General features: G+C 38.2%; 1 protein-coding gene across 1 annotated transcript in view; it reads right to left on the reverse strand.

Annotated features, from left to right (window-relative positions):
* Nucleotides 1-7,778: 7,778 nt before the first annotated feature.
* kcnh8 (potassium voltage-gated channel, subfamily H (eag-related), member 8) overlaps nucleotides 7,779-23,216 on the reverse strand; it is a gene marked incomplete at both ends in the record, with an annotated part of 63,587 nt that continues 48,149 nt past the window's right edge. The window contains 6 exons of the mRNA XM_079258749.1: nucleotides 7,779-8,375; nucleotides 12,540-12,619; nucleotides 12,844-12,959; nucleotides 16,385-16,665; nucleotides 17,219-17,254; nucleotides 19,383-19,597. Coding sequence (XP_079114875.1) covers nucleotides 7,779-8,375; nucleotides 12,540-12,619; nucleotides 12,844-12,959; nucleotides 16,385-16,665; nucleotides 17,219-17,254; nucleotides 19,383-19,597 — 1,325 coding nt within the window. The remainder of the gene's footprint in view (nucleotides 8,376-12,539; nucleotides 12,620-12,843; nucleotides 12,960-16,384; nucleotides 16,666-17,218; nucleotides 17,255-19,382; nucleotides 19,598-23,216) is intronic.

Raw genomic sequence — 23,216 nt, forward strand, 5'->3', positions numbered from 1 at the left:
GCTGTAGAGCTTCAGATGATGGCAAGACGTCACACACTAACAATAAGGAAGATTCCTTTGAAAACCAGTCCTCCAGCAGGGACGTGCCTGGAACACCTCACCAAGGAGGCGTCCAGGAGGCATCCCGAGCAGATGCCCGAGCCACCCACAACTGTCTCCTCTTGATGCGGAGGAGCAGCGGCTCTACTCTGAGCCCCTCCCGGATGATTGAGCTTCTCACCTGATCTCAAAGGGAGAGCCCGGCCACCTTGCGGAGGAAACTCATGTCAGCCACCTGTATACAAGATCTCGTTCTTTTGGTCACAACTCACAGCTCATGACCATAGGCGAGGGTAGGAACGTAGATCGACTGGTAAATCGAAAGCTTCGCCTTCTGGCTCAGCTCATTCTTCACCACAACAGACCGGCACAGAGTCTGCATTACTGCAGACGCCGCACCGATCCGTCTATCGATCTCACACTCCATCCTTCCCTTACTCGTGAACAAGACTCCAAGATATTTAAACTCCTCCCCTTGGGGCAGGACCCCATTCCCAACCCGGAGAGGGCAATCCACTCTATTCCGGCTGAGGACCATGGAGATCTGGAGGTGCTGATGTTAGGATCATGATAAATGAAAAGCTACACATTTTACACCTTGGCCACATGTGGCACAGCTAGATTAGCTGGGTCTTGGTGTGGGCTAATGGGAGGCCATTTGATCTTATACTCTTCCAAATTCTGGATTTACTCTGTGATGGTTTTGGCTTTGTGGGAGAGGGTGTTGTCAAGATAGTTAGGTCCCAGATCACTGGATATGGGATCACCACCACCATTGACACAGATCCTTATTACTTGTAGTTTTCATTATTCCATCATTTTGTACATAGTCTTCCTTCCAATAGCTTGTGATGGCTTCTTAGGGAAATCTGATTCACACATCACTCATAGCTTAATCGCTCTGTAATTGGTGATTTTTCTTTTCCAAATGGGTGTGTGAATAAAATAAAACTGAACTCCAGGATTACATTATGTTTTTTCTATCTGCCAGTTAGATGCCAATTTAGTGCTAGTAAAAGATCTGTGACTGGGAAACACTTAAAACCACTTTAATACCAAAACATATGATTTATATTGATATTATTTAGTGGGATAAATTATCAACCAAACACATCAGACATCATTGAAGTCAGTAATTATTTCAAATATACAGTAAACTGAACCATTAAACCTAGGAAATTTAATTGCATAGCAAATGAATATCAGACCATCCTTTCAACAGTTATTAAAAATACAGCCAGTTTGGCACCTCAAATAGAAGAAAGAGGATCTGTGGCAGAGATGTGAAAGGATTAAAAAGTCTTGAAGAATGAAAGGAAGAAACTATGACATGAAGGACTTGTGTGCAATAATGTCACAAGATTTGTTATGAATATCAGTAAGTGTAACAACAAATATTAAGGAGGATCATGACTGGAAAACATGCAAGCAACGACCAGGTGCTTCATTTGCAAAACTGTTTATAGGACGGATCTCAACAAATCACTGCTCTTTTAAGTTGCATTTGAATAGTTTTCTTTTAAAGTCCAGATCTACACTGCTTTTTTTAAGCTTGAATTTTCAAACTTGATTTTGTTTTTAATACTGTTTTTATTTCTTTTTTCCCTTCCTCTTTTTTCATTTAAAAAGAATACTTCTCATTTGTCATTTTTCAGTCTTTAAATAAAACACTAAATCACCATATTGCTGAATTGTGCTGTAAAAATAAACTTGCCTTACCTGACAGTTGGCTGGTTTTTTATACGAATACCACCTTTATAAATGAGACCCCAGGTCTTTTGGAAAGATAAAATCTAGACATAAGTCGTCATTATGTACCATCTGCTAATTATCATATAATGTTTTTCCAAAAAAAAGAGCTTCAAACCATCCATTAACTCAGGTGGTAACATAATCATTTTTGTTTTTCACACTGAGAAGTTTGCAGTAATTTACTTAATAAAAGTTTCATGTCATGAGACTGGATGTCTGAAAGTTAAAATTGAACCATCAGTCCAGCTCTCAGCGTGATAATCTTCCTCAGCATTAATCCACCAATGATTGTCTCAAATAGGAGAAATGGAGGGTTGGGAAACAGCCTCATCGAGAGTCAGATTAGAAATTGACATATTGTGGGTGGATTCAAGCAACCAATACATGCAGGAAAGCACAAACTCGCTTCAGAGGGCAGTAAACTTACATTTTCCACATAAAAGTGATCCATTTATTGAATATTTTCTTGAATAAATTATTAGGTTCATAATATAATCAACTCAATAAGCATCTTTATTGGGAGACACCGTTCCAAAGACCATCAAGAGTTTGCTCTTTCCAAATAAAACAAAAGTGCAAATATGCCATGAGATTTCTTCGGAAGAAAAACAAACAAAAATAAAAGTTGTGAGATTTGTATTGACTATTTTTGAGCAAATATTCTTTTTTTCTTAACTCCATTTCCTGGTTCACCTTCTGCAGTGTGTTCCTTGCGGCCCTAAAACTGTCCTCCCCCTCCTGATGCTGTGCAACCTTTTGCTTGCTCTCCCATCCCGTCAGACTTCCTTCAGCAGCATCTTCCTATCTCTTCTCCATACTGAGGTTGACTGTGATGAATACAGTGTACACCCACATCCAGTGCTGATGGCTGCTGGGCAGATCATATTCTCAGCATATTCTGCACACATCTTCCTGAGAACCTGGGTGACTCAGATGGATATCAGCGACTATGCTGGAGATAGTGGTGCAGCCTCCATATGAAGATCCATGGGTCTCTATCCCCCAGGAAGAAAGCAGCTGTACTCACTGTGCAAAGTTCAGAGAGCTTTGGGTCTTTTTTGCACAAAATAATTTGTAATGTACAATTAGTTCTTAGTACACGGGCCTCAAGCATAGCACTGACACAGACACAGCCAAGATTAACTAAAATAAAATGTGACCAAACATGATCCATAACATTAATTAATGTCAAATACAGTTTCAGTAATTCCTATATTTTTGTAACAATTTTTGTAACATCTCAAATACTTGAAACCAGTTTTTCTGACATTTCTTTGACAAGAAACTTTCTAAAACAAACATGCATAATAATAGAGATCACCTTAAGTCTCTTTTATTTGTTGTTGTAGTTTCCTTAAGTAGTCTGCAGGAATTATATATATATATATATATATATATATATATATATATATATATATATATATATATATATATATATATATATATATATATATATATATGGGTCAGGATTTTATAAAAATGTTATAGATTAATTTATTATGTTTCAGTTGCGTTGCTTGTAGCAGGCTAAAAGCAGCTGTTTTGATCCCTTTTCTTATATTAGCCTCAATCCTGGACTGGTGAGAAAAGTGTAATCAGATATGGAAAACAGACTGGTGAGTTAAGTTTATGTGATTAAAAGAGGGTTTTGAAAACCAAAAGAAGGATCACCAACTAGAGCAGTACTGTAGCCCTTGTACTGTAGCCCTCAGTCCTACCAGTCAATAGCTGTCATCAGAGGTCATAAAGCAGGCTTGGGTTATTAAGAGGCATAAACTGAACTTTTTTTTGGGGATATATGTTTAGCTAGTTCATCTCAATAAATTGAATTTAAAGGATAGGTGTTTACAAGAGCAAGCTTTCTTTTCTTTTGTATACATGCCCAAACATGACAATGGCAACCTCTCAACAGGGACACACATCATATCTACCTCCAAACAATGGACAAAAACTAGGAGCTCCTTATGTTGCAGAGCCTCCAATTTTCTGCTAAAAAATGCAAGTCTCTTTGACAAGTTAACAACCAAAGAGGTCATTTAGCATCCATCCCAGCATCTTCACTTGATGAGCACAGTCGGACATACACCTCTAAGGGAAGAAGCCTCCATTAATCTCTACTTCTGACATGTGCATTGTTGTGTCACCCCTCCCACTGCTTATACAAAAGCACCCATAGGAGCAGTTCAGACTCATTTATCAAAACACATAAGATGTCCTCCAAACCCCCCCCCACCCCGAACCCTTGCTTTACAACCAATGCAAATAGCAGTCGTTGTCTCACCCTGAGTGGAACAGATGAATGCAAAGCCCTTGTGTGGAGAGCTGCACAAGGCCCAGAACTACCACACAACTTGAAACACAAACATAATGCATGCTCGTAGACTCTTTTCTTTGGCAGGCAGAGCCCATTTTGAATTTAAAGACTGCAGTGTGGTTGGCAGGTTTTGACATGTCTCCATTATGTCTGCTCAGATGAAAGCAAAGCTTTATATTACCTGAGAGAAATTCTCACCTTTGTCACATCAGTGATTTTCTTCTTTTAAGCTGGAATCTGGGGCGAGGGACAATTGAAGTGCCCCCTTCTCTGGGATAAAGTGCTTGTTTGAATGGAAGACTGAATATGTGTGTGCACTAATGCTACATTTATGAGTCTGGTCAGATAACAAAAGTGGACGGGGATGAATTGTTACTCTTTTTGGGTCAGGGCCATCACCGAATAATATTTCGAGTGCATTAAAAATTCTGCACAGCCTCACATCTTTACATGTTCTATAAAAGACAAAGGTGTTACGTTTACAAGGAAAAAAATCCAGGTATTAAATTTTTATATAAAAGAAAATAGAAAAAAAAAAGAAAATTGCCTTCCTTCCTATAGAGCTTATCTGTATTCTATCCATCTTTAAGTATCAGACCTAAGTTTTTCCTGAAAATCTCAGGTGAAAAGGGGAAAGGCAGAGAAGACAGGGAGCCAGATGGGCTTTGGTTTGCTATTAACAGATAAAGTGGGAAAGCAGTGAATAAAATATGAGCTTGCTAGCAGGTGTGTAAAATGATGCATAAGCAGTCAGTGTGGGATTGTCTGTACACCATTAAATATGGATGGGTCTCAAGACCCGAGGCTAAATGACAGCATTCCCACAGATGTTCTGCTAAATACACAAATAATCATTCTCATGGCAAACACCTCCACACCCACCTGCAAGTCTGCTCACAGCAAAACACACAAGAATTTTGACCTTCATTTCCCATAAAAGCATTTGCATATTTCTGTAAAAACAAATATGTACACATATTGACATTGGTTGCGCATGTATCTCATGCATCAACTTGAAAGAGGGATAATATCCCTTTAACGCACTCCCTAGTGCCAACAACAACACAAGCACACTGGGGCTGCAGCTTGTCAGGTGAGAGCATATGGACCTCTGACAGGTTTGTGTTATCCCCAACATGCATACTAACTGAGTTTTCATCCTCCATATTGACATTGCTGCAGGAATATAGTCGCTGCTGCACTTTTAAATAAAATGAACCGTAGCCGGGGCACACAAAAGGCTAGCATGCACATGAGCATGCGAAAGAAATACACACTACTATAAACAGAATGAGCAACAACTGTTTTGTATGACCCCGTAGAGCTGAGAGACAACTCTGTATGTCAGCAGTGCATCAATAGGCAGAAGTTCTTATTTTTTATTGCTTAGTTCATTTGACGATTAAAAAGGAATTTTCATTGGTGGTTTGATGCAGTTACTCTCATCATAAGCATACATAATGAAAATGATACATATTTATACTAGCTTAAGTAAGAAAAAACACTACTACAAGTAATATACACTACACTACACTACACTGTGTAATATATATCTCTATATCTATATCTATCTATATATATAGATATATATATCTATATATATATAGATATATATCTATATCTATATCTATCTATATATATATCTATATCTATCTATATCTATATCTATCTATCTATATATCTATATCTATCTATATATCTATATCTATATCTATATATATATATATATATATATATATATATATATATATATATATATATATATATATATATATATATATATATATATATATATATATATATATATATATATATATATATATATATATATATGTATATATTGTGCTGCTTCCTGTCAGCCTGAAAGTCAAGTGTACCAGTTGCAGATGAAGTCAGGCATGCACAGCTGAGAGAACATTCCCCGAAGCATAGCCGGGATAAGCTGGTTGAAAACAGAGTTGAAATCCTCAACCAGGATACCAGGATGCAGGTGAGTGAATGGTGACTGGAGCATCACACAGACCTTTTATCTCTGCAAGTCAAAAGCAGAGCAGCCGTGGCCATAAACACAATACAATGGTTGGCATATGCTATATGTAGAATGATTCACACTGTTTTTAGAACATATAAAAACTTACTTAGGTGATCTCAACCCCACCTCAATAATTTAAGTAGATTGAATGGATTTGTTGACCTAACAATAAGCTCTTGATAACTCTCATGAAAATTTATGTGAATACACTGAAACAAAAATACAGCGCATAACAGTCATATTTGTTGTTTATTAGCATATCATCTTTTGTATCTAATAAATATGAAAAAGGAAAGGAGAACTTTGATTACAGTACATTCCATGTGCAGAGAAGCAGAGTCAAACCTACAGGAATTTAAAAGAGAATAGTAAATCTGCTGGACAAGAGTTCGGACCTTTTTCCTGGATTAAAATTGCATTGGCTGATACCAGCAAACAGCATTGCTATAACTTCCTTTACAGCTGAGTTTTTACAGCCCACATTTCACCACTGCATTCTTTTAGGTAAAAAAAAAAAAAAAAAAAACCATCTGTAGCATTGATACATTCATAGAAATACAAAAGCTTTTTATTTCCCTTTTGTGCTTTTATTTGGGAATATTGCCTTACCTTGAACAGCTGAGAAAATCGAACTCAGAGCTTGTAGCCCCAGATGATCATCAGGGAAATAGCTTACAATGTGGATCATGAACCAATTTAGTGTCTGTGATATTTGCTCAAGGCTACTTTACAACAGAGGTGACTACCTTGTGCCTAAAATAACCCTGTTGTTCAAACTGAGCTGACATCTGATAAATATGCATCTGTAAAATGCCAGGTTCGGCCATTAAAATATTGAACCATGTTTTCTTTAAATAGATAGGTAAATGGCAAGCTGGATCTCCACTGAGTGACATGCAGCATGTTAATGTGTGTCTACAAGCACTACTCAAAGGGCTTTGAAAGGCATGCAGAGAGAGAGAGGAGAGGTATGTGGAGTGAAACACTGGAAAAGAGAGACGGGGACTGAGGGGGTCCCTGTGCTCAGTGTGACAGACGACAACAGGGGTTGTGCTGCCTGAGGCATAACATGCCCTACCACCATCAGCCTCCCCCATTCTTCACCCCTTCTCCCCTCGGGCTGGCAGTAAAGAGCACAATACGTCCCATATCTTTTTTCACACTGTCCTGTGCTCCCACTTCAACCAGTCACGCACTGTTTCGTGCTATCCAGAGCATCCAACATGGTTTGAGTGAACAAGGAAAGAGGGCATAATGGTAGAAGAATATATTACCCTCTATTAAGGAAGAGTACTATTCTATGAAGGATGCTAAAGATGTGAGGGGAGTGATGGAGGGGGTGCAGTGCTCTACCAATATAGCTACCTACCACCATACAGCTCCACAACTGACCCAAACCTCTATATACCATTTAATAACACTAGGTTTCTATAGGGTAAAGCTAATACATCTAAACCATCTGTACTTTTTTTTAACATGCAAGTGAATTTTAATAGCGTGCTTTTAAAACAAAGTGGAATGTTAGTTGCATCCTTGTAAACGTCTTCCGGTAAAAGAATCTGATATTAAGTTCAGGAAAATGTCCCAAAAATGTGCTGGAAAAACTCCTGTAGATTTCAGGAAAGTTCTGATAGAGATGTGCTACAAACCCTGGTTTTGGCTGTTTTTGTCTGTCCCAAGTCCAGTTTGAGGAGAAGATCCCGAGCTCTGGTGAGGATCCTCCTCTCCTCCGTCCTGCGGAGGGGAACTGTGTACTCTCAATCTGATGGAGCTTGAAGCCCTGTCTTCTTTGTGTGTAAAATCCGGGGAGCAGAGGGACGGTGACGACATAAGAGTCTCTGAGATGACAGACGATTGCTGTAGCTGTAGGAGCGATGTGTCAGGGGTGGGAAGTAGAGTTGAGCTGGGGATGGGAGGATACCCAGACTGTTCGTTCTCTTGTCTTTGTGGTAGGGAGCCTAAGTGGCACATTGTACTCTTTTGCTGGGAGATTGTGAGAGAAGAGGAGGGTTGTGACATCGGGGTGTCTGTCCAGATGGAAGCAGCCTTAGAGAGAGATGGTAAAGGATAAGACTGGGTTGGGCTAGAAGAATGCAGGTATGTGTGGTGGGCTGGAGAGTAGTGCATGGGACATATTACTGCAGGCTGTAGGGCTGTGGACATGCGGGTCTCCATGAGTTGGGCCATTCTGTTCATGACCTGCCCGAGGTTAGCCACTTCCCTTTGGAGGGTATCCACCTGCAAAAATGGACATTTATTTACTTAATTTGTACAGTTTTTTATTTGTCCAAAAAAAAAAACCAAACAAAACAAAAAAAAACAAAAAAAACAATGCAAAGAGTGGATGTCGAGAGACTCCTGAACACATAATTTAAAACATATTTATTTACTGTAATTATAGCATTTCTGGTCAACATTTTTCTGTCCTAATCTTTGAAAATTTTTGCTTCTGTTTTTGCTATGTTCTTCGCAATTAAATGTGCTGATAATTAAAAAATGTAAATCAGTTTTATTTTGCTGGTCAGTATTTCTTTTCTTTGCATCATGACTTTGGTTTCTGCTGATTCAAATGATAATTTCCTACAGCTGCTGCTCTACATCATAAGCATTCACATGACGAAATGCGAAGGTGTCATTTATTTGTCACCAGAGTCATTGCTAAGCATGGTTTTTAGTATAAAGCATGATAGTATTGTGTAATACCATTGCAATCATTTCTTTCTTTTTAAAACAATGAAGATTTGTAGAGTGCACTGTAAACAAACCTTCTGGTTGCTCTTCTGTGCTTTTTTTTTGTTAATATAACTGGTTGTAGTGCTGAACCACACTCATGGTTATTGCAATAACATATGGTAGATATTGCCACAGGACTAAAAGCTAAAAAACAAAGTTTACAGTAAAATTATTAGTAAGAGTCAGAACATGACCTTCTCACTTAAACCATCATATCCAAACAAGTACTCTCGTACCAAGCTGCTGTGTTTGGGTGGGTGGGGTGGCTAAATGTGGACTCCTTCACTTTTCTATTATTTAGAATGGTTTTCATTGCATATTTACACTATAACAATTATTTGTGTTTACCAAACATTGTGTTTATTGAGCTGCTTCATATAAGCAAGGCAATTCTAATTTTTTATAATTCTTTAAAATAGTTCACTTCTTCCTTACTGTTTTGCAAGGCAACATCTGCAATAACTTGGCAAATAAGTCAAGTTCCTTATTAATATATGGTCGATGTGTCTTAACCCTTCAAGGAATTTGACTCATAACCTCATACTTACTAATCCAACATCTGCTTTAACTTTTCTGGTTATGTAATAACATCTAAATGTTTTAAGGAACAAAAGGCCCTTAGATTTATGTAAACAGTGAATTTAATATTCTCAGGTTAGTCATTCTGTGTCAAAATATGTCTCCCAAGTTATGTTTTTGCTAGAAACGTTAGGCTGCTATAATTGAGTATTACACTGAAGAAGCGGAAGGTGATTGGTTGCTCTCTGCACATGGCGTGTCCACTGAGCCCTGCCAAAGTGCCATCTGTTTCTGCCAGTCAGAGCAGTCATGACCATTCATCTGGCTGATGACGCTCATCAGTGCAACTGGATGCACATCAGCACTCAGCATGGCACACATCTCCAGGTGGGAAGTGTTCGTGCCGCTGTGTGAATATGTCAAGAGGTGATCAGGCTGAGTGCACAAGGATATCATGATCGCAACCAACCAAATCAGAATAGGAACTTCAGTTCTCTCTCTCAGTTTTATGGACACACATTACAAAGTACACATTCAATGCATGAGTGCATATCTACTTGTGAAATTTCAAGATCTTTTATATTTTGGTTCCATACTTTTCATAAAGAAAAAAGTTCAATCTCCTTCTTTCACAATTTTCACATTTCTTCCTTCCATTTCTCCTGGGTCTGAACTGCAGTTCAGTAAAAATAGAAAAAGCTGAGAGTGGCAGGACATTTCAATCTGACATGCTGTCAACATGATTTTTGGCCTCCCACGTTCAAGATAACTGTCTTTGGACATACTCAAAGAAGACAGTATCAATGGATGACCCAAACTAGCTCTAACTCCAGCCACATATACAATATAGACCAGAGATCACCAACTCTGGACCTTTTAGTCCAGTGTCCTGTAGGTTTTAGATGTTTCCCTGCTGCAACATACTTGGCTAAAATTTTTTTGGCCATTGAGAGGCTTGAGCAGAATTTGACAATGAGAGCTATTAATAAAAAACAAAAACAAAGGGGGAACAATAATAACACTAAGTGGCCTGAATAATACATATCCAACATGTGGCAGAGGGGCGTGTTTGAGGACTGGGGCGACCAAATAGAGTAGTTTTGAAAACAAACAGTTTTTCAATTACTGCTTTCCATCTAACACTTACGACTGATATTTAAACCTTCTAAGTCATATTAATGCTTTTTTAATAATGTTGAATCTAGTGCCTGTAACAATTGACTCCATACCTTAACGGATATCTTAAATTCCTTTTTTTGGGGGAATATTCACACTTTGTTCATTACATTTAGACCTTCCTACCTGAATCATACATTTTTTCCACTTACATACTAAGCTGATAAAATGATAAATGCTTGAAGTTTTCTTTTATATTCAGCTCAGAGAATTTGCATTTATTATATAGACCATGGCTCATTATTAAAAGTGGGTCACTACTGCTGAGCATGCAATTGTGTATGCCACTCAGCATGTGTTATGCGTATCCTCTTCCTGTAATTATGGGTGAAATGACTGAAGAGGTGCCACTCTCATTGTCCCAGCTCTCCTGTGTAGGTGTACGTTATGATTTCCTCGACATATAGAGGTCAAGCTTCTCTTCAGTCCTATTAATACCTCCGTCATATTCCACTACAACAAACCCCTGTTCACAGCCTTTTTATGTCCTGTGGTGATCGGTTTTGTTCAATTCAAGTCAGAGGGCAAAGGCAGGAGATCACAGAGCAAAGCTGAGCTGGTTTATTGTTGTAAGTACACAACTGGCTGTTCATTGAAATTGTGTTCATGTTAGAGTGGTTGCAGCCAGAATAAATAATGACTACATAACATGAAAAATTGCAGTTTGTGTTTTGCTATTAACAGGTACAGTGGCATTTGAACCAAGACAAATAAATGATTAAAATTGTCCCATTGGTTTGCTGATTTTCATTAAGAAGCATCAGTGCAATCGTTTTTCTGCTTTTGGTTATATCGGCTATGTTTGGCAGTCTGCGTGTCACACCAAATGGGCTACTGTTAACACAACCCCCCCCCCCCCAAAAAAAAAAAAAAACAAAAAAAAAAACATTCAGTATCTCTTTCTAGTCAAACACAATTGACATTATGTTGTATGCACCACCGGACATACAATGTCCTTATCAGTCATGTTGTTGTTTGGTGTGTGTGTGTGTGTGTGTGTGTGTGTGTGTGTGTGTGTGTGTTTGCGCACAGTTCAGATAGGGCTCAAATCAAACACCCCTTTTCATCCCCTGTAGCGACCAGTGAGGTTGGATCCAAGTGTGGATTAATAACCAAAACACCACGCTGAGGGACTTCCTGTCAAACATCGGTAACCCACAGAGACAGAGGGAGTATCGCAGAGTGAAGGCGTTTAAGTGTGAATACGATGTACCTCTGTCTTTCACTCCCCTCTCTCATCTATTTTTTTTTTTTGCCTCTGTTTTTCACCCATCAAGAACAGAAAAAGAAATGGTTTATTCTCTACTCATTTCTTCTTTTGTGTGATATTTTCCTATGCTTGTGTCTCTTTTCCTCTGTGGAACAGTCAACTCATTTCATGAGACACGCTGAGGCTTAGCAGGGGGATGCAAACACTCCTCACCTGCCAAAAGGCTAATGTCAATTCAGCCATCTGCCAATCAAACCACAGGGTGCAGCATGGGTCTGTGTATATATACACATGAATAGAATATTTCACAAACTAATAGATTTTACAACAAATGGTTTACAGTAAGGCGACAAAAATACAGAGCATATCAACTATGAACAGTGATGTGAGAAATGTCTAAAGACCGCTTTCTGTCTGTAATTCATTGTTTTCTTCTATTTTCTTGGTTCATTACTTCTCTTAGTCTTTCATCCGTCTTGGGCCCGACATGCTGATACAGCCATATGGCTAGTCCTTATTTAAGCCTACCTGTCTATCTCTCTGTCTAACCATACATACACAATCATGCTTCCATCACTTCAGTCACATAAGATTGGCTTACATTTATTTCCAGAGGTCTTACTTTACCCTCTTCAACTACTCCATACCTAATCCTCATCCTCACCTTAAACTAAAGCTTCAACCTAAATTTCCAATGTTCAGTGTAGCAATAAAAGGGAACACACATATGACTCCAAAATGAACACACTTACACAAAATCTTACCTGCTGGTTGAGATGTCGTAGTTGTCCTCTGGTCTCCTCTGCTTTTGCTACTAGTTCTGCTGTGCTGATATGCATCGTATCTGTGATAAATTTGTAGTTTAAAAATCATTTCAAGCACCAAAAAAGTACAGATTTTTACCCCTAAAGTTTCAACATGACAGCTGTTGATGAATTCTGTAGATGGTAAAGTATATTAATCAGCCTCATTACTCGTCAGCACTGCAGGGTTGTGGATGTGAACATTTTTCACAGGAATTGCAAATGTTACAAAAGGTAAAGTGTGTGTGTTTTATGATGAGCAGACCTGTGGTGGTTACGCACGTACTGGCTGGCACACTGACAGGGCAACTGTGGACAGTAGAAAAGGATAAGGTCAGGGAATTCTCTGTCCCCTCACTGTCTTCGGTACTGTCTACTGTCCTGCACAGACACAAACACTGGGGTTATTGTATGAAGCAAAGCAAGGAGAGAAAGTGGCATCTGAGTGATATGAAAAAAAATGTAATTGTGATTTTTCTGACAATTATTTAGATTTGGTTTGTGACCTAATCTTAAAAGTTTTCTTTTTAACATCTCAACCATTTGTTAAAAAACATTCATTCTGTTTGTTGTTCTCCAAAACAAACAAACAAACGAAAAAAACAGAGAGACATTTCCTCTGGCTTTTTTGTTAGTGTTGAAAGTTAAATGGTGAAAATGATTGGATGGTGTTTGTTCAGTCCTGTTTATTCCACAAGTGATTAAATTTTCATTTTTGTGTTAGAGCATTTAATTAATAGTCTGCATTCTGGGTGTGAAGGGGATTTTAAGAAATATACTAAAAATGCTCCAGGAAAACATCTTCTACCCTTCCTTTAATGGTTTAGTTTGGCACACTTTTGAAATATATATCAATACAGAAAAAGTTCAATTTACAGAAAATACAGAATACAGAAATATATCAATTTTTGCTGATCATCCAAAGTTTTTTCTTTTTGTTTGTTTGTTTAAAGAGATTTAAAGAGAACCTGAGGTGCTGGCAGAAGGTTGTCCAACTTGCTTTTTTTCTCTTGTCAGTCTGTACAGTTCTTCACAGCAACAAAGCCAGAAGAGCTGTGTTTGAAGTCTACTGCAATGTCTAAAAAATATGCCAAGTATTCCGACCCTTCATGCAGTGCATTGCAATGATGAGAGATGATTGGCACACTGCCACTTTGGAAACGTCTCCCATTCTTACAGATATAATTGGTGCACTCTCATTTTCAGGTTTCTTTACTGATGTTCTACTCATTTTAATACCTCATTTCACTTGGGTCAGTTTCTTGAACTGTTTTCTTGGAAAGAAGCTTTGAATCATTATGTTGAAATTTAAACATTTCTCCCTGCCTAAGATAATGTGCATTCTGTAAGTATTTTTTTTTTTTTTTAGGATTGTTCTAACTTTCCTGCATGTATCTTTCTCCTGGTGACTGGTCATGCAGAAAAACATCCCCTCAGAGTCATTTTGGCATCACTAGGTATGATTGTACAAATTGAATTAGCAAGAATGGAGTTACATTGTTTTAATAGAGAACTTAGTTTAACCATTGAAGAGAAAGATTTCTCATTTTCCTACTTATATATTTTTCTGTTCTCGTTCAAAACTCTGTTCTTGCAAGGAAAACAATCCCTGCTTGTGTGTGAATATGTTCTGCTCCACCTCAACACTAAAACTTGTACTGAAGTCTGTTGCTCCCTTCTTATACTCAGGTTTCTTATGTGTTCTTCCTCATGAATTTCTGCCTTTCCCTCTCAGATTGCAGTGAAAACACTGTCAAAAATTCCCCAGCTGCTACAATGTCACACATTGTGTCAGCCAGTTGTTAATCGCAAAGAATGCAATTAATTTTCATGTTGCAAATCCACTTGCTTGAAATGTCATATTTCTTTTTGTTACGGTAGGATCCTCTTTTTTAAATATTGGAAAAAAAAACCATCCTGTTTTGTTTTTACTCCATCTGAGCCTTGAATGTGTTTACATCTAATGTTATTTCATTCAACCTTAATAAGAGGGGGTGTAGATGAGGTAGGCTCTATGTTTAAATGAAACATCATGTGACATCTGCATATAGCTGTAGAGTCAGTCTTCAAACTTCAGACTAATATTTTTATAAATTCATAAATGGCTTAAATGCTGAGACAAAAACACACAATGTGGAGAAAAGAAATCAATCCAATGTCTGAATTGTCCTGATAGCTAGATTAAACGAATGAAATTAAATTATGACGAATGAATGATAAATGATAAAAACAATAAAGTATTTTTCATTTCATTCATTCATAGCTAGATTACAAACGGTTTTACTAAGTGGAGTGACTTCTTAATTTTCATAAAGTTCAGATAACGAGCAAATGTTCATTAAACTGACAAAGATTGACGGATCCATTGTATGCCATAATACGACTCAGAAATTACTACAGTCATGGTAGATTAAGCTGGTTCAGCTGCGTCTCTGTGATGGACATGCAGTTCACATTGTTACCTTTCTGGGAGAGTTTAAAAAACCAGAAGTTGGTTAAAGAAGGTGATTGAAGCTAACCATCAGAGAATGATGTACATGCTCGACTGGTTAGAGTGTGTGCACCTGTGTGTGCACACATGTCTGTGTGGCATTGGCTGTGAAACTTTTCTGTGTGCAGTACAAAAATCATATGGACAGATAGGAGGTGCTGTGGTTTATATCAAATAAATAACATCAGTACTTGTGACAACAGTGAAATGGTTTAAATTTGAAACAGTAGTGTTGTATAAAACACTTATTTTGGGTTTTACATACCCAAACCAATTGTTAGAGATGGCTCAGGCAGGTTTATTTTCCACAATGTTTTAAAGAAATTTATCACTGCAGTTTTACCTCAATGAAATGGTAGACCAGGACTTTAAAGGGATTACTAGCCCATTGTAAATGATCGGATGGTGATATGTTTTTTAAATTGAAAAGCCATTTATTCTTTTACCCTTAACTTTTTGGGAACAAGCAATGTGGGTTTCTTTGCTTTGGAGGCATGGCTTCAGAGGGAAGTCTGAAAAAAGAGCCTTGGACTTGTGGATTGTGTCGCATTGTATCTTTTCAAATTTAGCTTGCTTGAATAATTTTTCCAGGATTTCCCACACTTCCTTCAATTCAGTGGCAAAAACAATTAGTTAGTGTAATTATGTTGCCAAACAAACATAAACTATCTAATTAAAAACACAAATATAGATTGTGAGATTATTAGTTCAAGCAACTGTACACGATGCAGGCGACAGGAAAACAGCTGTTAGACCACAATACCCAGGATTTGTGCCAGAGTAATGCTAAAGCATGCAAAAATACTGCACCAACTGGTATGGTAGTGATAATGCCATCCTCTGGAAGTGTACTGTTTTTTAATCTTATATATTTAGTAGAATATAATAATTTTAGACCAAATAAAGAACAATTCAAACAAAAACACTAAAATAGTAAACATTTAGGAAGATATTTATGTCCATAATATATGTCCATTATTACAATTTTTATATAGAATTTTACATATAAGGATAGGGCCATTGCATTTCTAGAGTAGCTCAATATAAATTGCTATGAAATGGTATGAGAATTAAATTTGCTACTTGCACCTTTAAATGTTTATCTATAAACATAAATAATCCCAGTTTAATATGTGCAAAAACTAAAACAATTGTTTAACGCAGTTAAAAAAAAACTGAAATGTTTATCAGTTCTGATGGAGGTGATTTTTACCACATATGGTGCTTTAAAGAGTGATGAAAAGAGGTGTAAAATCCTTTCATGGAAACACAAAACGGCACAGTTAGTGTGTCAGATTGATGGGAATTCACTCACCTGGGTCTCAGGTTGAAAGGGTCCAAATTAGTGAATGTAATTTCTTGGTTCGTCTTCTGAGATCTACTGGAGCTCTCAACCATGGTCTTCTGACTGGGTTGGCCCAGTGGAGATTTCCCACCAGCTTCCCCGAGGTTCACTTCTTGGTTCTTCTCTGCCAACATGTACACAGACATGGCTTCATCGTGTTCCTGATCTTCCATATTTCCCTCATGTACGTCCAGTGGCTCAACAATGGTGAGCTGACCCTGAACCACTTGCCCATTCCTTCTCACTCCTGACTAAAAGAAAAGAAAAAAAAGAATCAAATACCATGCACATGAATACTAATAACGACTGGAGATTATATAAGCAGAGGATCGACATGACATTAACATCTGTTTATGTAACATGTGACGAGGAAAACTGTAAAGCATTTTTGTGATATAGCAAATGTTTCCACTGTATTTTGTTGCTTCCTTTAAAGATGCTGTATTTGTGCTCTGCTCAAAATCTATGACCCTACCTAACACAATGGCTGTTTTTCACACATAGAAATAAACTCACAACTTGTGAATGTCATGTTGGATTTAAGACCTCACTAAGATGTCTCACATCAACAAAGCTGTAAAGGAAACACACTTCAACTACATCTGTTTATGACTGACTACTACAAATAGATACTTTAAATACTTTTAAGTTAAAGACCTGTGAGTTGACTAACATATCATTGCTGAGTATCAGTAATTAAAGTGAAGTTATTATGACAGTCTTTTCCATTAATGGAACCTGTCTAAAAGCACAGGCAATGACTAAGTAAGTAATCACATAGTGAGAGTGGCTGCAAATCAGCACCTGAGTCTCTATAGTTGTTGGCAGTCTGGCCTTAACCTAGAAGATAGCAAGAGAGGAAATACACATTAAATCAACTGCAGAAAAAAAGCAATCAACATATTAGCTGTCTCTCTCAGCTTTAATTCACAGAGAAGCAATTTCATAAGGTTCTGCTACATAATATTGTCTAAACACAAGACTAAACACAGGAATATAATAAGTAATTGCACGGCTTATGATGAGGCCGTAGTTGAATATCATTCATCATAATACACTGATTCTGTTAAGTTATGCTTATATATACAGTGATGGACACAAAGTGTTGAGAAAGCTCAACATTTCAACCCAAACACATTCTTATCCTCAGCTGCTTTCACCCATCTTCATTTAAACTCTGCTCTGTCCTGAGATTTGAGCTGCCTCTCTGCACATTAGCTTCATCTAAAAGCCCTGCGGCATGTGTCTCTGTGTATGTTTGTGTGTGTGTGTTTGTGTGTGTGTGTGTGTGTGTGTGTGTGTGTGTGTGTGTGTGTGTGTGTGCATAGGTGCAAGGGCCAGTAGAGTGTATATAAGAGAAGCAGAAACACCTGAATATAATTTCACCAGCTCAGCCTCTCCAAGGCTTTTTTTTGGCATTCCATCTTGCTCTAACACACAGGTACACTTGTGTAGTTGTACATTGTTTAGCCTGTTATTCATCACAGACAGCCTAAACCAACCCTAACCTCCACTGAAACCAATTGATGTCTTACTGTAACATCCTCTTAAACTGAAATTACACCTTTAAACTAACCCTTCACAAGGAACACACAGATGAAAATAATCCTGGACTGTGCAAGGTAAAGTACATATTAACTCGTACTTGTGCTATACTTCCTTGGGTTATATGAACATACAAGTCTATAATTTAAAATGAAAAGCAATTGGGAACTCCAAGAAACTGTGAAGATTATTGAAACAGATGAGGGGCTAGCATCACCTAAATTTTACAATTAAAATGGACAAAATATTTAGAGGAAAACGTTAAAATGATTTTTTTATTTGCAAAATCCACTGCCAATCCATGTTTTCACCACACTTCACTCCATATTTTAAACATAAAACTAAAGGCAATATCCATGAATGTATGTGAATTTAAAATTTAGATGAAGCTTGAGGTGCACTTTTCCCAGGTTTGATATTGATCTTTGCTACAAATCCACACTGGTTGTATGTGCCAACATGGGCTCAAACAGAGCACCACCGTGGGTTCCCTTTAATTGACCATATGGGTGCCATGGCACAGTTGGCTAGGCTGGAAATCTCTTGTAATCTTTTTTTGATTTTACCTGCAGGTAGAAGGCTTTGCATGCTGTCCTGCTAATTTTACAGTTGGGTTGTACCTTAGTAGTTCCAGTCATCGACTTCACACTAGGGATGTCTCCATTATTTAAACAATTAATGTCTACATTAAGCGCTATGATTAATTAATCATGAAGATTCTTCAGTATTTTCACTACACTCTATAAAGAATTATGTTATTGTGCATTTAGATATCAATCAAGGGGCAGGGTTTATCTGGATGGAGGCTGCACCAATTTCCTCCCAGTAAGTTGTCACTGCTACACTTCCTGAAAACTGCTTTGACACACCCACCTCCCTCCTGGAGTTTAACTCTATATCACCTTGGACCCTCTGGTTGGACCTGCCTGTTCACTCTCCACCTCCTTACATTTGTCCCTTAACACCTGCGAGCTGCCTGCCTAACCTGCTGCCTTTCAGATTGCAGCTTCCTAAAAGTCCAAAGCCATGAGTGAAATAGTGAGATCCTTTCAGTGAATTAGCCTGCTTGTCACCACAATAAATTCAGTTTTGGTGTTGCTGGTGTTGGTATGCTGGATTGTAACGATGAGCTACTTATTTTGTCTGGAGGAAGTTCACAGGGTCTATTTGAACTGTATGAGTGACTGGAAGAACACATTTAAGGCTCAGTATGTACTGTTATTTGTCCTGCATAGGACCGAAATGTGCAACTAACAGTGTGTCAGTATGAAATCTACAGCATAAAAAAATCCCATGTGGATATTATTTTCCAGCCAATTTATTACCCATATAGGTCGCATAAACAAATGGTTTTAAACATATTATTTAGATGAGAGTAAATTAATTCAGTATTTATGTAGAAATACTGTTTGGATGAACTCACGTGTGTCTCGTGTCCCTCCCTCAGGTTGTATGTGAGATCCTGCTGAATATCCTGGACAAAGTGGTGAGAGTACTCAGGGTAGAGGTCCAACACCTCATATAGTCCTTTTAGGTTGATACACTGCAGGTCACAGTAGGTCAGGGCTTTCACATCAGCGTTGGTTTTTATCACCCGATTATCTAAAGATAAATTTGCTCCGATCAGGTCACCTTTACCTGTTCAGAGAAAGATATAGAAGGTGGGTAAGAAAAGGGGTCATTGCACAAGTCTTTCACGCTGCTAAAAGGGACTGAAGATGCAGACTCTGTAGTTTCTAAAAGAGAGAGAGTTTCACATCTTCCATTTATTGATGGATTTTGAGGGTGTACTCAGGTGTAAGAGCTTTGAAGCAGAATAATACTGAAAAACCATGAAGATCTCTTGTCTATTTAAGACTTAGCTCAAGCTCTCATATCAGCATAAATCTGTACAGCAGATGTGTCTAATCTAAATACCAGATAGTAAGATATAAAATAGTATGATATATCAAGATGTATCTTACAAAATGAATAAATGGATTCTAGCTTACATTCATGATTTCCTAGTGAAGTAAAAAGTCCAGATAAAAATAAGCATGTATAGATTATACATACTTTTTTTTAATACTTTATAGATCAGAGCAACATGCCACAGGAAGTTTGTGGTGTCTGTGTCTTATCAAGAATGTATGATGTTCCATAATCCCATAGTCAAAAGGAGAGACGGAGGAGATATATAAAAATAAGACATACATAAATGTTATAAAATAAATAATAGTCTTAAAAGTAAGAGAGAAATACAAAATAATAAAAATAAGACACAAAAACCCCCTTAAACATACAAGATGCCCCAGATGAGACATAAATAGACAAAAAACAGAAATGACCAATATGACACATGTAAAGCCATAAATGAGGCTAAAATTAGGTGCAAAACAAAACAAAATGAGAAACAAAATTACCACGCAAACAAAATTATGACAAAGAAGTGAAAAATGTGTGTGTATTGTGTCAAAGTTTTGACACAATACACACACACACGTATATATATATATATAAAAAAAAGCTTGAAGGTCCTACGCAGTATCTGAGCTGCTCCTCGGACTGCGCTCCTCTGAATGGAGATTTCTGATGTTTCTCCAGGTATCTGTTGGATCCACTTCTCCAGTGTTGCCGTGTTGCTTTCACCTTCCAGATCTTCTCCAGGTCTTCCTTGAAGCCTTGGTATTTCTCCAGTTTCTTACGGTTGTTTTTCCTGATATTTCCATCATTGGGGATGGATACATCGGTCACTACTGCTTTCCTCTGCTGCTTATCCATGATCACTATTTCTGGGTGGTTGGTCATTACAGTTTTGTCGGCCTGAATCTGGAAGTCCCACAGGATATTAGCTCTTTCATTCTCCACCACCTTGGGAGGTGTCTCCAATTGGGACTGGGACTTAGGGTCTCCAGTCCATTTCTGCACAATTGTTTCTGTACACTATGCCAGCTACTTGGTTATGGCGCTCCATGTTTTCTTGCTTGCCAGTATCTTGCACCCAGCTGAGTGGTTCAGAAAATGACTGACTGGTTATTTGGATTGAACATCCATCCATCCATTTATCCATCCATCCATCCATCCATCCATCTTCTACCGCTTGTCCGGGGTCTGGTTGTGGGGGCAGCAGCCAAAGCTGGGAAGCCTAAACTTCCCTCTCCACAGCCACTAGGGCTGCAACTAACGATTATTTTAATAGTCGACTAATCTGTAAATAATTATTTTGGTTAGTCACGATTATTTCTGTAACACTCACTATCTGTGCTTCCAGTTGATGCAGCTCTTTTTACAAGCTCCAGTATGTTTTACCACACTCTCTTTATTTGCATCACATGAATGTCACCCTGATTCCCATTCAGTCACAAAACAATGTCATTTAGTAAGTTAAAAGAATGACTGCCGAACCAGTTGAATATTAAATGTAAGCTTAACAGCTTAATACTAATTTATTTTGAAACATTTAAACGTAGCTATAGTGTCATATCCAAGCTTTACAGAATTTGTCCCTAAAGGAAAACAAAATAAATAAATATTTTAACATCTTAATTTTTGAAGAATTGCATTAAAATGATTATTTACATTTGGAAAAAAGCCTGTTTTGTAAGGTAAACAAGGGCCAGAATCTTTTGAAAAAAAAAAAAAACCTTTTTAGTGGTGATCAGGATCACCACTAAAATTAAATCACTTCTTCCTTTTCACACTTCCAACAATTTCTGAAAATTTCATGAAAATCTATCCATAACTTTTTGAGTTATCTTGAACACAAACAAACAGATAAACACCGGTAAAAACACAACCTCTTTGGCAGAGGTAACAACAGCACATCCCTACTCGCTAACGCTAACTTTGCCATCCGGAATGCTAGAAACCATGACTCCGGGGTGCTTTTGTTTCAGATGCTCATGCATGACTGTCATGCTGACGTGGTATGCCAATTCTGCTTGACACTTTGTTTAGCGTGAAATATCTCCAAACTTTGGCAATAGTTTGCGCCGACGTCAGTTTGGCCTTTGTTGTTTAAAAAAAGATGCAGCACAAAATGACAATACTTCTCCCCACACTTCCTGTGGTGCTTTGCGCCATTTGATTGGTGTATAGAGTTCTTATACTGTCTAAACCATCTGAACCACTGTCCGTGGTTGGTAAATGGTGTTAAGTTGCCTGGTGCAGCGTTTTATTAGCAAAGCCGTTACGGGCGTTTATAATGCGACACGTCGACAATGAAATTTTGCATCAATGAATTTTCATTGTCGACATGGTTGCAGCCTTAACAGCCACATTTGCAAACTCTGCGGGGGGGATCCCAAAGTGTTTCCAGGCCAGCCGAGAGATAGACTGACTGCTTTCACCTGCCTGTCCTGGGTCTCCCCTGTGGTCTCCTCCCAGAGGGATGTGCTCAGAACACCTCACCAGGGAGGCGTCTAGGAGGCATCCTGGCTTCTCTTGATGCGGAGGAGCAGCGGCTCTACTCTGAGTCCCTCCCAGATGACCGAGCTTCTCACCTTATCTCTAAGGGAGAACCCGGCCACCCTGCGGAGGAAACTCATTTCAGATGCTTGTATACGCGATCTTGTTCTTTCGGTCACAACCCACAGCTCATGACCATAGGTGAGGTTAGGAACATAGATTTACTGGTAAATCGAGAGCTTTGCCTTCTGGCTCAGCTCCTTCTTCACCACGACAGATCAGCACAGAGACTGCAGACTTCTGCAGACGCCGCACCAATCCGTCTGTCGATCTCATGCTCCATCCTTCCCTCACTCCTGAATCACTCCAGCGAGAGCTGGAGATCACGGCCAGATGAAGCCAAAAAAGACGTGATTCGTGAAAAGCAGACGCCCAATCCTGAGGCTACCAAACTGGATCCTACCAAACCTCGGCTGCCCCTAGAAATTCTGTCCATATAAGTTATGAACAGAATCAGTGATAAAGGGAAGCTTTGGCAAAGTCCAACCCTCATTGGAAACAAATACGACTTACTGCCAGCAATGCGGACCGAGCTGCAGGTACGAACTGGTTATTTAGATCAAACATGTAGAATTTTATTAACTGTAACAGAAGAAGCTTAAGATGCTATAATTTAAAGTACATCAATCACTAATAGCCAACAAAATATTCTGTTTCTGCTGTTAATAATTATTAAGCACAATTACTCTCACTGATCGTACAAAGTTTTACATTTTGATGGACGGGTCACTGACACTTAAATACAGGGTGAAGCTAAGTATGACATAAGTATTAATATCAAATAAGCGGTGGTAAATTATTTATTATGGTC

The sequence above is a fragment of the Telmatherina bonti genome (genome assembly GCF_933228915.1).
Source record: "Telmatherina bonti genome assembly, chromosome: 19".
Lineage (NCBI taxonomy): Eukaryota > Metazoa > Chordata > Actinopteri > Atheriniformes > Telmatherinidae > Telmatherina > Telmatherina bonti.